Source organism: Lontra canadensis, unplaced genomic scaffold (genome assembly GCF_010015895.1).
Source record: "Lontra canadensis isolate GAN:19392208 unplaced genomic scaffold, GSC_riverotter_1.0 scaffold58, whole genome shotgun sequence".
In the NCBI taxonomy this organism is placed as follows: Eukaryota; Metazoa; Chordata; class Mammalia; order Carnivora; family Mustelidae; genus Lontra; species Lontra canadensis.
In genome coordinates this window covers 1021639-1035354 of record NW_022631052.1, presented here as the reverse complement: position 1 = coordinate 1035354, position 13716 = coordinate 1021639, and the positions used below count along the sequence as shown (strand labels likewise).

At 44.9% G+C, this 13716-nt stretch overlaps 1 protein-coding gene across 1 annotated transcript in view; it reads right to left on the bottom strand.

Annotated features, from left to right (window-relative positions):
* CIT (citron rho-interacting serine/threonine kinase) overlaps nucleotides 1-12053 on the bottom strand; it is a 162176-nt gene extending 150123 nt beyond the window's left edge. Inside the window, 2 exon segments of the mRNA XM_032876169.1 lie at nucleotides 6451-6592; nucleotides 11829-12053. Of these exon segments, the coding sequence (XP_032732060.1) occupies nucleotides 6451-6592; nucleotides 11829-11924 (238 nt within the window). The 5' untranslated portion in view covers nucleotides 11925-12053.
* Between the last annotated feature and the right edge of the window lie 1663 nt (nucleotides 12054-13716).

The window sequence follows — 13716 nt, the reverse complement described above, 5'->3', positions numbered from 1 at the left end:
TCCACCACATAGTAGGGATTAAATGCATGGCAGATTTGGAATCGATGTCATATTTATTGACACTCTAAAAAACACAAAGTGGGGACATCACTGGATATGCAATGACTCTAAGGGTCTGAAAGAACGGAGCGGAATAGCCGTATCTGACTGGAAAATTCAATCCTTCACATGATAGAGAAACTCCATATAGAGAAACGGGGGTTACACTCCGAAAGAAGACAACAGGAACACGTAATAATATTATTCTGGAGAATCCCTCAGAGAGGTGCCATGATGAAGACCAAGAGACTCTTGAACTCCCACATGGACACTAAAGTCGTTCAGGCACTAGAGCGGGTTGCCATGTCCATGGTTGGGCACCAGAGATAGCCAGGAGGCTATATTCTAGAGTTACACTCAGCTTGGTAAGTTATTCACATAATGACAGGAAATGAGCCCAATGAAAGGGAAAACCATTCCATACCTATAGTTGTTGGGCATCAAGCATATTGATAAATTAGCCAATGCAGTTTTAGTTGCTACCCATCCCCTTTCTTTGTGACATGGGTAGATCTGAATTCACTTGGATCAAAGGCACAAATGATGAACTCTACTGCACTGGGTACATTCCCACCCACAGACCACACCTCTCTCTTCAGCCAGTCACCCTGAAAACACCTCCCTTTGGTTCCTGGGGGAATCAAGCAAGAGTGCTGGGTAGATCCAAAGAAATTCACCATGACCACAGTAAAAAATAAATCTAAAATGCCTTTGTGGAGAATTCCATGAGCTGAAAGCTGCACAATATTTTCCTTTTGCCCTGACATCCCTGTGCCAAGTTCTGTCTTTCTTCCCTGCCCTTTTTCCAAGTTTCTTTCAGATCAGGTAGTTTTGAATGATAATTCCCCAAATATGCTGGCTTGCAACTTTCTGGGCTGAACCTGATTTTATTATTGCTTGCAATCAGCCAACCTCTCTCGATTCTCTGCTGGGCCTTGGGTCCCTAGGTTGCTTATAGCATTTGTCCAACATAACTCTGGATCTGTGGCTGGAAACCACATTTCAATCACGTAAGCAGACAAACTGCTCCAGGCAAAACCACAAGGATAACCAGGATTCTGAGAAAACATTCCATATGCCTATGTCATTTTCCAAAGGCTGTGGATTATTAAGGCGAACAGGTCAGATACTAAACTCAAGTGTAGGACAATTAAAAACAAACAAAAAAACAACAACAACAAAAAACACCCTCACAATGTCCCTTCATCCCAGCAGCTTCTGTGACTCCAAAACCACATCCCACTTCAGCCCTGCACCCTGTTAATTAGAGCAGTTAAGGACTGAATACTGAGGTGGAAATGGGGACCCAAAGCACTGTAATGAAAATGCAATCAAAGCACGGCCTTGTCAGATAAACATTTGGACCCAGGGGCAAAAGACAACACAGCTGAGTACAACCCTTCTTCTCCTGAAACTCAATCAATTCAACATTTCAAATTTCTAGGAATTTGTCCTTCAAAGAAATGCTAGCAGATGTGCTGGAAAACAACACACAGAAGTATGCTCATCACAAGCACTACTTGCAACAGAAAAATAACCAGAAATGACCTAAAGGTCCAGGGGCACCCAGGTGGCTCAGTTGGTTAAGTGTCTGCCTTCAGCTTGGGTCATAATCCCAGGGTATGGGGATCGAGCCCCATGTCGGGCTCAGCATGGAATCTGCTTGTCCCTCTTCTTCTGCCTCTGCCCCCAACGCATGCTCTCTCTCTCAAGTAACTAAAATCTAAAGAAGGGAGGGAGGGAGGAAGGGAAAAATAAATGACCTAAACATCCATCAACAGGAAAGTGGAATCAACCTAAAGTCCACCCACATAGAAGAATATTGGGCACATAAAGTAGCTGCATCTCCGTGAGAATATTCTTTAAGGACAGCGATTTTCTTCTGTTTTGATCGCCACTGTAAACCCAGTCCCCCAAACAGAACCTGGCACAAAGCAAGTGCAAGGGTAAATATTTGTTGAGTAAATATATTGCTAAGCGAGCAAAGCTAGTAGCAAAATATTACAGACATACGATCCGTTTTGTGTAAAATGAAACTAGAGTGATGTTAGAACATACATGGAAAGGCCTGACTGATTGCTACAGGGGGTTGCCTGGCACACAGGAGTTCATTACACAGTATTCTCTTTACCTTGGGACATGCTTGAGAATTTCTATAATAAATATATTATAAGAACCCCCTAAAATTGCAATATTATGCACCAAACTGGTAACAGTGGTTATCACAGACAGAGGAGATTTTGAGGGATAGTCTCTCACTCTGACCTTTAACTTTGTGTCCTGTTTATAATTAGGAAGAAAAAATTCTTAATGTTAGAATTCACCTATAAGTACTACATTGTGAACATACAGAAGCTCTTGCCTACAGTAAATGTCGCTGAAAGCGCATAGGAGCTCAGCTACTGTCAAATCAAAGAACAGTCCAATTTCAACAGTAATTAACACTTTGCATGTTTAATATCAGTTTATTTTTTATGCAAATTCTATAATACAATGCTTAAGGTTTTCCTACTTGTTCGCTTGGCAATACAGTCATTTGACCAATATTTACTGAACATCTACCATCTGCCAGACACGGTTTTAAGCACTGGGAATAGAGCAGTAATTAAGAAATAAAAATCTCTTCCCTGGTTCCCAGATCCAGGTTCCTTGCTCCCCACCCTCCTTTGGCTCAAGGCTGGGACACCTCTTCAGGGCTATACTTTCCATCTGGTTGTCCCCAACAGTCCCCAAAGAAAATCTCCATCTCTATGACAAGATGCAAGAAACTCCTGCAGTAGCAGCTGTTGGGCTCTTTTTTCCCATGTGAAAGTGAAGCTTACGTTCCAAAACAGAAACCCCAAAGAGGAAAACACACACACACACACACACACACACACACACACACACAAAACCAGCCATACTAATGTAATTACCCTTTTACAATCACAGCCTCTCGGCCTTACTCACCAGGAAGCCTCTTCAAAAATACAAAACAATTTCTTGCAAGAGAATTCTATTAGATAAACCTACATTTCGCTAAGCCTAAGTCCCGGATTACTGAAGGAATTTAGAAGATCTACTACTTTAAAGTAACCAGAGGGCAGGGGCGCCTGGGTGGCTCAGTTGATTAAACATCCGGACTCTGGATTTCAGCTCAGGTCATGATCTCCAGGTCATGGGATCGAGCCCCCTGTCGGGCTCCTTGCTCAGTGGGGAGTTTGCTTGTGATTCTCTCTGCATCTTCTTGTGCTCATGCTCTCTCTAAATAAATACATAACACTTTTTAAAGAGTAAAAATTAAAAATAAAATAAATAACCAGGGGGCCGACTCCAGACTGAAGAAGGTGCCTGTAGATGGCTTGATAAATTAGTCTCCCTATTTCCCCTCCCCTACCACTCCCTACTTAAAAATTTAAATACTCAAAAAAATAAGATGGAAGTGTATTCAAACAGATATGGAATAAAGAAAAGGACCTGAGTACATTTTAAAATTAAAGACATCCAACATATTAAATATATGTTGAGGTTGACAGCTACCATTATTGGGTTAACATTTATTATCTCTCATGTGTCAGGCAACGTAAGCTTGGTCTTCGCCCTAATTCATTCAATCCCCGCACAGCCTTCTTAAATATTATTTTCCCCATCTTGCAGATAAGGACACAGAAGAGACGAGGTACAGGTAAATCGCGAAGGTCATTGTGGTGGCCGTATGATGATTTTAGCTACTCAAAACTCCCAGTTCCTTTGGATAGTTGCACATTCCCCCATTCCATGAGACCCAGGTGATCAGGGTGCCCTGAACCCCTGGGTACCCAGAGGAGGCCCATCACACTTCGCATCCTGGCACCGTGCCTGCTCAAGGGGTAGGCAGATGACCCAGAGCAGACCTAATTAGAGAAACGTTGCACAGGGCATGGTAGCCATTCCCAAAGATGGTGCCCAATGAATCACATGCCTCCTAGAATTCACTTGTGTGGTTCTGGGGCACATGGAATCTGGGCGGCCCTATGACTCGCTTCAAACAACAGAATGAGGCCAAAGAGACCCTCCGTCCCTTCCACGCTTCAGCCCTAAGAAGTCCTGGCAGCTTCCACTTCAGCGCTTTTGAAAACCCTGAGCTGCCACCTAAGATGTCGATGTCTCTGCTAAAGGGACCAGATAGATCAGAGGTCAGCAACTTTTTGCTTGAAGGGCCAGAGAGTAAATAATTTTAGGCTTCGTAGGCTACGCAGTTGCAGACACCATGACTCCAAGGCCCCATCATGAGAAAGCGGCCACGGAAAGTACATAAACAAATGGGCATGGCTAACACGGTCCATTAAAACTTTGTTTACAGGGCGCCTAGATGGCTCAGTTGGTTAAGCGACTGTCTTCGGCTTGGGTCACGATCCCAGAGTCCTAGGATCGAGTCCTGCATCGGGTTCCCAGCTCCATGGGGAGTCTGCTTCTCCCTCTGACCTTCTCACCTCTCATGCTCTCTCTCACTGTCACTCTCTCAAATAAATAAATAAAATCTTAAAAAAAAAAACTTAAAAAAAAACAAACAAACTTTGTTTACAAAACAGGTATCCCAGGCTGTTGTTGGCTGACCCTTAATGGAGAGACCACATGGAGAAGCCATGTGGAGAGCAGGAGGCCCTGAGACTTCACAGAGACAGGGAACGGCCCAGTCATTCCAGAGCCCCAGCTGAGTCCAGTCTTCCAGGCAACCTGCCAGACACGGAGCAGCCATCTTGGACGTTCTAGACCAGGAGAGTCCCGGGTGCCTGCAATCTTAGCCACTCTTAGCCAGTCACATGGAGAGGAAAAATCCTCAGCTGAGCCCCATCAACCCGCAGATTCATGAGAGGTAATACAGCGATTACTGTTCGAGGCCACTATAGTTCCAGGGACTTGGTTACACATCAAGGTCATATAAGGGAGGGTTTCTCACACTTGTCATTACTGAAATTTGGGGCCAGATATTTCTGTGCTGTGGTGGCTATTCTGTCATTGCAGGAAGCGTTAGCATTATCTCTGGCTTCACCCATTAGATGCCAGTAGCACCCTTCCCCTCCCCCAAAGCTGTGACAACCAAAAATATCTCCAGACGTTGCCAAGAGTCCAGAGGGGATCAAAATCACCAATGGTTGAAAAACACTGATGTAAGGTAATCAAATACAAAACTGGGACACAGACATTAGCAGCTAACTGCCCCCCACAGGGCAGAGCCGATCTATACCTTTCATAGGCCCTAGGTAATGTCTGCCTTCATCAGCCCCTTCCTCTGTTTAAAAAAAAAAAAAAAAAAAAAAATCAAGGGGCGCCGGGGTGGCTCAGTCAGGTAAGCATCTGACTCTTGATCTCAGCTCAGGTCTTATTCTCAGGATTATGAGTTCAAGCCCTGGGTAGAGCTCCATGCTAGGTATGGAGCCTACTTGAGGGGAAAAAAAAAAAAAAAAACTACTTAAAAAAAAAGTCAAAAATTATACGGTGACACTGACATAAAGATGCATGTAACCTTGGGGCGCCTGGGTGGCTCAGTGGGTTAAGCTGCTGCCTTCAGCTCAGGTCATGATCTCAGAGTCCTGGGATCGAGCCCCGCATCGGGCTCTCTGCTCAGCAGGGAGCCTGCTTCCTCCTCTCTCTGCCTGCCTCTCTGCCTGTTTGTGATCTCTCTGTCAAATAAATAAATAAAATCTTAAAAAACAAACAAAAAAAAACAAAAAAAAACAAAACAAAAAAAAAAAAGATGCATGTAACCTTAAATCATTATACATTATTAGTCATATTTTTATCTCAAAATAAAATTAAACTAATGAAAAGTTCAATTTATTAAAATTAAATACTGTGGGCCCTAAGCACTGTGTTTGTTATGCCAGCTAGATTATCAGCACTGAGTGGGTATAAGGATGGAACCAGAAGACATAATTTAAGACTCCGGATCCAGCCATACAGAAAGCTTAACCCAACCCTGGATTTCTCAGTTCTACTGAGCCATAAGTTCACTTTTTGGCCTAAGCTAGAGTTGAGTGTCTGTCACCTGCAACCGGGAGACCTGACTTACCTGGCTCCCAACTGCAGCCGGTGGGAACTGACCTTGAAACTGGGTCTGTTTCCTCCTAGCAGACCACCAACCACTAACTCATTCGGCCTCCTGCATCTCTGCAGTTTTGTCTAGCAGAAGAGTTTTCAAGAAAAAGTTCTCCAGGGGCGCCTGGGTGGCTCAGTGGGTTAAAGCCTCTGCCTTCGGCTCAGGTCATGATCCCAGGGTCTTGGGATCGAGCCCCACGTCGGGCTCTCTGCTCAGCAGGGAGCCTGCTTCCTCCTCTCTCTTTGCCTGCCTCTCTGCCTACTTGTGATCTCTGTCTGTCAAATAAATAAATAAAACCTTTAAAAAAAAAAAAAAAAAAAGAAAAAAAAAAAGAAAAAGTTCTCCACACTTACACTTCCGGACAAAGTTGCTCACGTGCTTGATCTTCATCAGAGCAGGCTGACTGCATTCTCCGAAGAGAACGAAGAGGGCATCTAATATCCCTTCTCGGGAAAGCGGAGACATCTGCTGTTGAGTCAGAAAGGGTGGTTTCCCCTAAAAACAGCAAACAGCAGATGGAGACACTGTCAATAATGAAAAGCTTTGATCAATAACATCCACGCAGAGTAAATTACAAGCCACCAACTCTAACTGCTCACGACACACGCTAACAGCACAATTCTGGGGTTTTGTTCTTTAAAGCGACATCAATTGAGAGTCATTACATTATCGCTCCTAAGATTCCATTACTGTGGGTTCCTTCCACCAGCACCTGGGGAGGAAACTTCACAAGTATGCCATTAATAAGAAAAGGCCCTTTTTTCTTTCCTTTTCTTTTCTTTTTTTTTTTTTTTTTTCCCCCAATTCTTGAGAGGGAGAGAGAGAGAATGAGCCAGGGTTGGGGGGACGGGAGGGAGGGTCAAAAGGAGAAGCAGAATGCCCCGATGAGCAAGAACCGCGCCCCCTTCTCCCCCCACAATGTGGGACTAGATCCCAGGACCCTGGGATCATGACCTGAGCCAAAGGCAGACACTTAATTGACTGAGCCGCCCAGGTGCCCAGAGTCCTTCTTTCTTAACAGTCTGAGGCTCATGGGAACACTTACTCTGGACCCTGCCGGTTCTGAAATATTTCCATGTCTCTACAACATGACACTGTGACTGCTACTTGTTTTGAGTGTGCCCAGAGGTTTGTTAATATAACCATGGTTTCTTCCATTCACTTGAACAATCTAGAACAGTATGGACGGACTGACCATACTAAAGCTGAATTGATTCATGATCTGGACTGGCAGATTATAGCTAACCCACAGACAGGTTTTGTTGGGCCTGCAGCATTTAAAAGAATTTGAATTATCTGCCAACATTGAAAAATCAGGAAATTTCACCCAAAAGAGGGGTTGGAGTTTGGGAGTTCTCCTGAAACACTGGAGGATGGAGCCACATTGCCCCACATTCCTGCCTGGTGATGCTGAGCTGTGGCTGAGTGAGGCTGGCCCTCTGGGTACTGAATGTGGTCTGCAGTTCATTGCAGACATGACTCCCCGTTTTCCGTCTGGCCCATGTGACTCAATCATAGTCACAGCCTGACTCCCAGAGACATGAGTTTGCTACCTCTGGTCTAGCACAATGATTTCCATGTGCCAGGCTACGGACTGTTGTGGCAGTAACTCTGCAAAGGCCCGTGACTCTGTAGGTGCTTGCCACCACTCCCGTCAACAGCCAGCATCTGTTTCCTGTCCCCTTGAATCTGTGCTGTCTCCGTGACTTGCTTCAAGCAACAGGCGGCACAAGTGACACTGTGAGGGCAGAGCTCTAAAGGAACGTAGCAGCTTCTGCTTTTGCTCTTTTGGGAAGCCAGTTGCCATGTAAAAAAGCCTAGGCTAGACCAGGGGTCAGCAAACTGTAGCCCATTGGCCACTGTGGTGCCCCCCTCCCCGTCCATTTTTATAAATAAAGTTTTATTGGAACACAGCCATACCCATTCATTGACATATTGTTTGTGGCTGCTTTTGTGCTATGATGGCAGAGATGAACAGCTACAGCTACCCCAGAGCCTAAAAATATTTATTATTTAGAGAAGAAAGTTACAAGGCCTGGATTAGACTACTGGCTAATGAAAGACCTCATAGAGAAGTCAGCTGGAGGAACACGGAGATGCCCCATCCAGCAGTCAGCACCCAGATGTTCCAGCCCCAGCCAAGCTCCCAACACAATATGGCCCCTTCAGTGACCCCAGCTGATATCACAAGGTGGAAAAAAAGAACTACATAGCTGAATCCAAACAACCCACAGAATCATAAGAAAAAATAAATCACTGCTGGTTTCAACTTTGTGAGTGGTTTTGCACGCAGCACCAGATACTAGAACTGAACCAGCTGGCTACATTTGAATCACCTGAAGATCTTAGCTGAAAAACAACAAGTCTCTGGTGCTATCCTGACCTACTGAACTAGAACTTTCCAGTTTGTCACTGAGAATCTGTTTTCTTAACAAGCTCACCAAGAGATTTAAGCCTCAGCCAGGTATGTGAGGCACTGGGTCACAAGCCACCTTTCCCTTTAGTTATAGTTCTGCAAAAAATTCTGAAAAATAGTAAGTCTTTGTTCATTTGATTTTTACTGAGTTCAGACTAACTAAAGCAACAGTTCCCACATACAGTACTGACATTTCACCAAGTGCTCAAGTCTGCCACAAAATGAGAAAAATTGAACACCACATGATAAATGGTCTATAAAGATAAATACATTCAAATTTAAAGTGATCTGTAGGGGTGCCTGGTGGCTCAATGGTTAAGGTTAAGCGGCTGCCTTTGGCTCAGTCATGACCCAGGGTCCTGGGATGGAACCCTGCATCCAGCTTTCTGCTCAGTGGGAAGCCTGCTTCTCCCTCTCCCACTCCCCAGGCTTTGTATTTCCTCTCTCCCTGTCTCTCTGTTAAATAAATAAATAAAATCGTAAAAAAAAAAAAAGTAATCTTTTATTCTAAAATCATGTCCTTCCTCTGTTGGTGTTTCTTAAAAATGTCCCTTCTTTATGAAATGAAAGGACCAGAAAATAATAGGCTTTACTCTATATCGGTTTTGTTACATCCTTCTTATATCCTTTACTTGGCAAAATAAAAAAGCCTATGTTGGCCTAACAAATTTGTGAAATTTTCCTGGCTCAAAAAATCTAAATGTCTTCTGACCACTGACACAAAACTCATTGGGAAGTCAAGTATGACGTTAAGTAGAAATTAAGACCCGGTCCAAAGTACTTCCCTGCATGGAAAACAAAATCACTACTCTATCTAAACCTCATTAAAACAGTATTATAGGGGCGCCTGGGTGGCTCAGTGGGTTAAAGCCTCACCTTCGGCTCAGGTCATGATCCCAGGGATCTGGGATCAAGCCCCGCATCGGGCTCTCTGCTCAGCAGGGAGCCTGCTTCCTCCTCTCTCTCTGCCCGCCTTTCTGCCTACTTGTGATCTCTGTCTGTCAAATAAATAAATAAAATCTTTTTAAAAATAAATAAATAAAAATAAAAATAAAACAGTATTATACAGGGAAAGACCAGTATCTATACCTGGTTAGGCAAATGTTAGCTGTATGCTACACTTGCACATAATAGCTTTCCTGGGGACAGGGAAGAACTCATCATGCAAAAAAGATGAACTGGGGATTTACCCACAACTCTTGCTGTATAATGACATTTAAATATAATACACACTTAATAAATTCTAACACACGCTGGCAGTCTTGCCAATGGTTACATGCCCAGCTTCTGTTGTCAGAATAAAATTGGAGCCTGGCTCTGTCATTTACAAGCTACCTGATCCTGAGCAAGTCCTTGTTTCCCTCAATATCTGTCTCTTCCTTTTTTTTTTTTTTAAGATTTTATTTATTTAACAGACAGAGATCACAAGTAGGCAAAGAGGCAAGCAGAGAGAGCGGGGTTGGGGGGGAGCAGGCTCCCCGCTGAGCAGAGAGCCCGGTGGGGGACTTGATCCCAGGACCCTGGGATCACGACCTGAGCCTAAGGCAGAGAGAGGCTTTAACCCTCTGAGCCACCCAGGCGCCCCTTTCTCTTCCTTTTTAAAATGTAAATAAGAAAAGTCCTCACATCTGTTACGGAGCTGAAGTGAGATGATCAGGAGCATGCTGGCTCTGTACCCAGCACATTGGAAGCCACAATTATTACATAAAGAGCACATTATATGCCTTTAGCCAATTTTGTAATAAGTCAAAAAAGTTTTGGAATAAAACCTAAAGGGGATAAAACAGGGCAGCACTCCGGTCAGCTAGCTGGCATTAGGAACAAATTATTCATTTGTGAGAAATGTTTCATGATTTAAAATGGCGACAGAAGTGGTCCCACAGAACAACCAACCTAAGCTTTCAATCTGTTTCCATTCTGATCTGTTTGAACATTCCTCAATACCAGTATTTGGGGCGGGGTGGGGTGGGGTTACCAAGAAAGTATCAGTATTTATCATACAGGTATCCTTGCATAAATACCTTCCTAAATATAATTACTCCTAAGCCAACATAAATTTATCATTTTTTTTAAAGATTTTATTTATTCATTTGAGAGAGAGAGAGAGATCACAAGTAGGCAGAGAGGCAGGCAGAGAGAGAGGGGGAAGCAGGCTCCCCGCAGAGAGCCCGATGTGGGACCCGATCCCAGAACCCTGGTATCATGACCTGAGCTGAAGGCAGAGGCTTTAACTCACTGAGCCACCCAGGCGTCCCTAAATTTATCATTATTATAACTAGTATTATTTCTACACTTAGCATTAATAATAGTTACCATTTATAACCAATGGTTTACCAAGAGCTAAGCAAGAAGCTAAGTGCTTTACGTAAAGTATCTCATTTCATCCTCATAATAACCCTGTGAATTTGGTGCTATAACCTCTATTTGAAAGAGTGGCAAATGGGTGCAGAGAAGGCAACTGAGTCACCCAAGGTAACACAGCCAACAAGTGCTGAGGCCAGGATTCAAACCCAAATCCTTACCACCATCTGGATTGTTCCCCTGACTTGTGGTTACATAAGTCAAACAAGGATCTCTACATCAACAATGTTTCATCTACACCAAAAACAACAGAATTAGAAATCTGCTTGGAAACTATTCCCTGAGCTGAAACACTTCTGCAGCCATAGAAATAGAAAGGTTCTTTATCTTGAGCGGAATATGGGTTTCACAGATGTGGGTATTTACCAAATCGGTTTTGTTTGTTTGTTTGTTTGCTTGCTTGCTTGCTTTGTTTTAAATAAAGATCTCTTCAAGAGGGCTCCCAAGTGTCTCAGTCGGTTAAGTGTCTGCCTTCAACTCAGGTCATGATCCCAGGGTCCAGGATGGAGTCCCCGTTAGGGCTTTCTGGTCAGCAAGGAGCCTGCCTCTCCCTCTACCTACCCCTTCTCCCCCACCCCCCAGTCAAATGAATAAATTAAAAAATCTTAAAAAAAAAAAAAAAAGTCTCTTCAACCAAAAGAAATAGGATTATACCTATAGCAATTTTAGCCAAAAGAATGCCTTTGTCTGTTTTTCTTTAACAAAGGGCAAACCGTAGTACAGATAAGTAAAGTGGGAGAAATGCTTAAATATATAAGATTTCCCTTCAAGGACAAGGTTGGCTCTCTACTCCTCTGTCTGTACAGTGGTTCCTTTTTCCAATACTTTCAGCAAGTATAAAACACCAAATGGGATTTCCCCTAGAAGATTAGCCTCAGTCCTATAATAAGAATAAAAGTGACAAGGAGGTTCCAGGGAAACAAACACAGGTGAACAGAGTTGGCAGCCTGTTACCTGGAAGAAATGATTCAGCCTGGAGGCCCGGGTGGCAATGGGTTCAGCAGCACCAGCATCCAGCAGATTCCGTGCTCCATATTTGAACTTCAGCATCTCTCCAGTGATGAAGAGATACAGGAGAAGGTCAAGTGTGTGCTGCTAAACTGAGGAGGAAGCACTTGAAAGATCCTGATCTTCCACAAAGATGTCAGGGATAGGGACGTGAAAACCTGCCGCCACAAAACGGAACTTGGGAAGTTCAGGCTGACAATGGACATTTAAAAAAAAAAAATTTTTTTTACTCACTGCAACAAGAGATCATACACTTATCTGACATATTCTCTTATAAATCAATTTGTTTATTATCTGCACCACCGATACTGTAAGCTCCACAAGGGCGGGAGACCCAGCCCGACACACAGCAGGTGCTAATACTTATTGAATGAATGATTGAAAAAAGAGAATTACATAGTAAGTTGCAAAGTAATATGTACTACAAGGTTAAAAAAAAGAAAGCAAGGTAGGGGCAATTGGTGCGTGTGCGCTGTTTTTAACAGCGTAGTCGGAGTAGACTTCACTGAGAAGGTAACATTTGAAGCCAGATCTGAAGCGGGTAAACAGTAATCCTTGCTGATGGGCGGGGGAGGCAGGAAAAGTGTGCCGCGCAGAGGGAACAGCCAGGGCTGGGGCTCTGAGGCAGGACCTGGCCTTCTCGGACAATAGCAGGGAGACGAGAGGGGCTGGAGCAAAGGGAACGACGCGGGAAGCGGGAGGTGACGGTACCGAGGGTGTGAAGTCACATAACATGGATAATAGGGAGCTGCCGCACTCCACCAGACGGAATAATGCAGGTAATGTTGACAGGCAAAGAGGGAAGGCGGAACACACAGGGGACCCCCTACAGGTTTAAGAAGGGAACATTTCCTCCTGCCCCGGACACCACCTACAGACCTTGAGGCTCTCTCGGAGGAGGACCTGGGAAGACCCTCTCACCCCCGGCAACCTTGGGGGCTACACCACCGCCCTCCCCGCAACGGGAGGGAAAGCCGGGCGGGGACTGGTATGGGTGGAGGCAGCCCTGCCCCGGGCCTTGCAGAGGGGAGTAAGGGAGAAATGCGCGAGCGGGGTTTGGACTCACGCTCCGCCGACCCGGCCGGTCCGCGCTCTGCTCCACCCGGCACCTCCCGCCGCCGCGTTTGAACCTGGCGAACAGCATGGGCGGGGCTCAGGCGTGTCCAGACCAATCAGAGTGCCCGCTCTTAAAATGACCCGCCGCGTCCCAACCGAGCCCCACCCAAGTCCTTAAAGGGATAGAGGAAGTGAAAGGGAGAACCAATCAGATTGTTTCTTCCTCTGACTCGTGACCAATGGAAAACGGAGAGGGACAAACCCGGGAGGGCAGCTCCTGGAAATTTGAAATTGGCGGTTAAGCAGGACGCTCAGCTTAAGGACGCATCTGTTGGTGTCCAGGATCCCTGGGGACGGTAGGGCGCTGTCCTCTGCTTTCATGGCCACCTGCGAGGAGGAAGGCAGCCAGGCCGCCCTGGTCTTCTTGCTCCTTAAACCGGGCTAAAATCGAAGCACTCGTTATTTGGGGGAAATCGGCTCGTTCATCTGCTACAGCTGGGGCAGGAAATGTTTCGAGCCCGAACTGCCAACCTGCCTCGGTTACTGCAACTGCGGGCTGATTGCCCAACCACCCGTGGGTGAACGTTTTGAGATTGTCTGAAAGGACATTTTAAAATCAACTAAACGCAGGAGATTTAAATGGGCACTTCACTAAAGAGGAAATCGAAATGGCCCACAAACGTATACAAAGGTGCTCAACCTCATACATAATCACGAAATGAGAAAAATAAAACCGCAACGAGATATAATGCTCACCGCCCCCGTCCCCCCAAAAAAG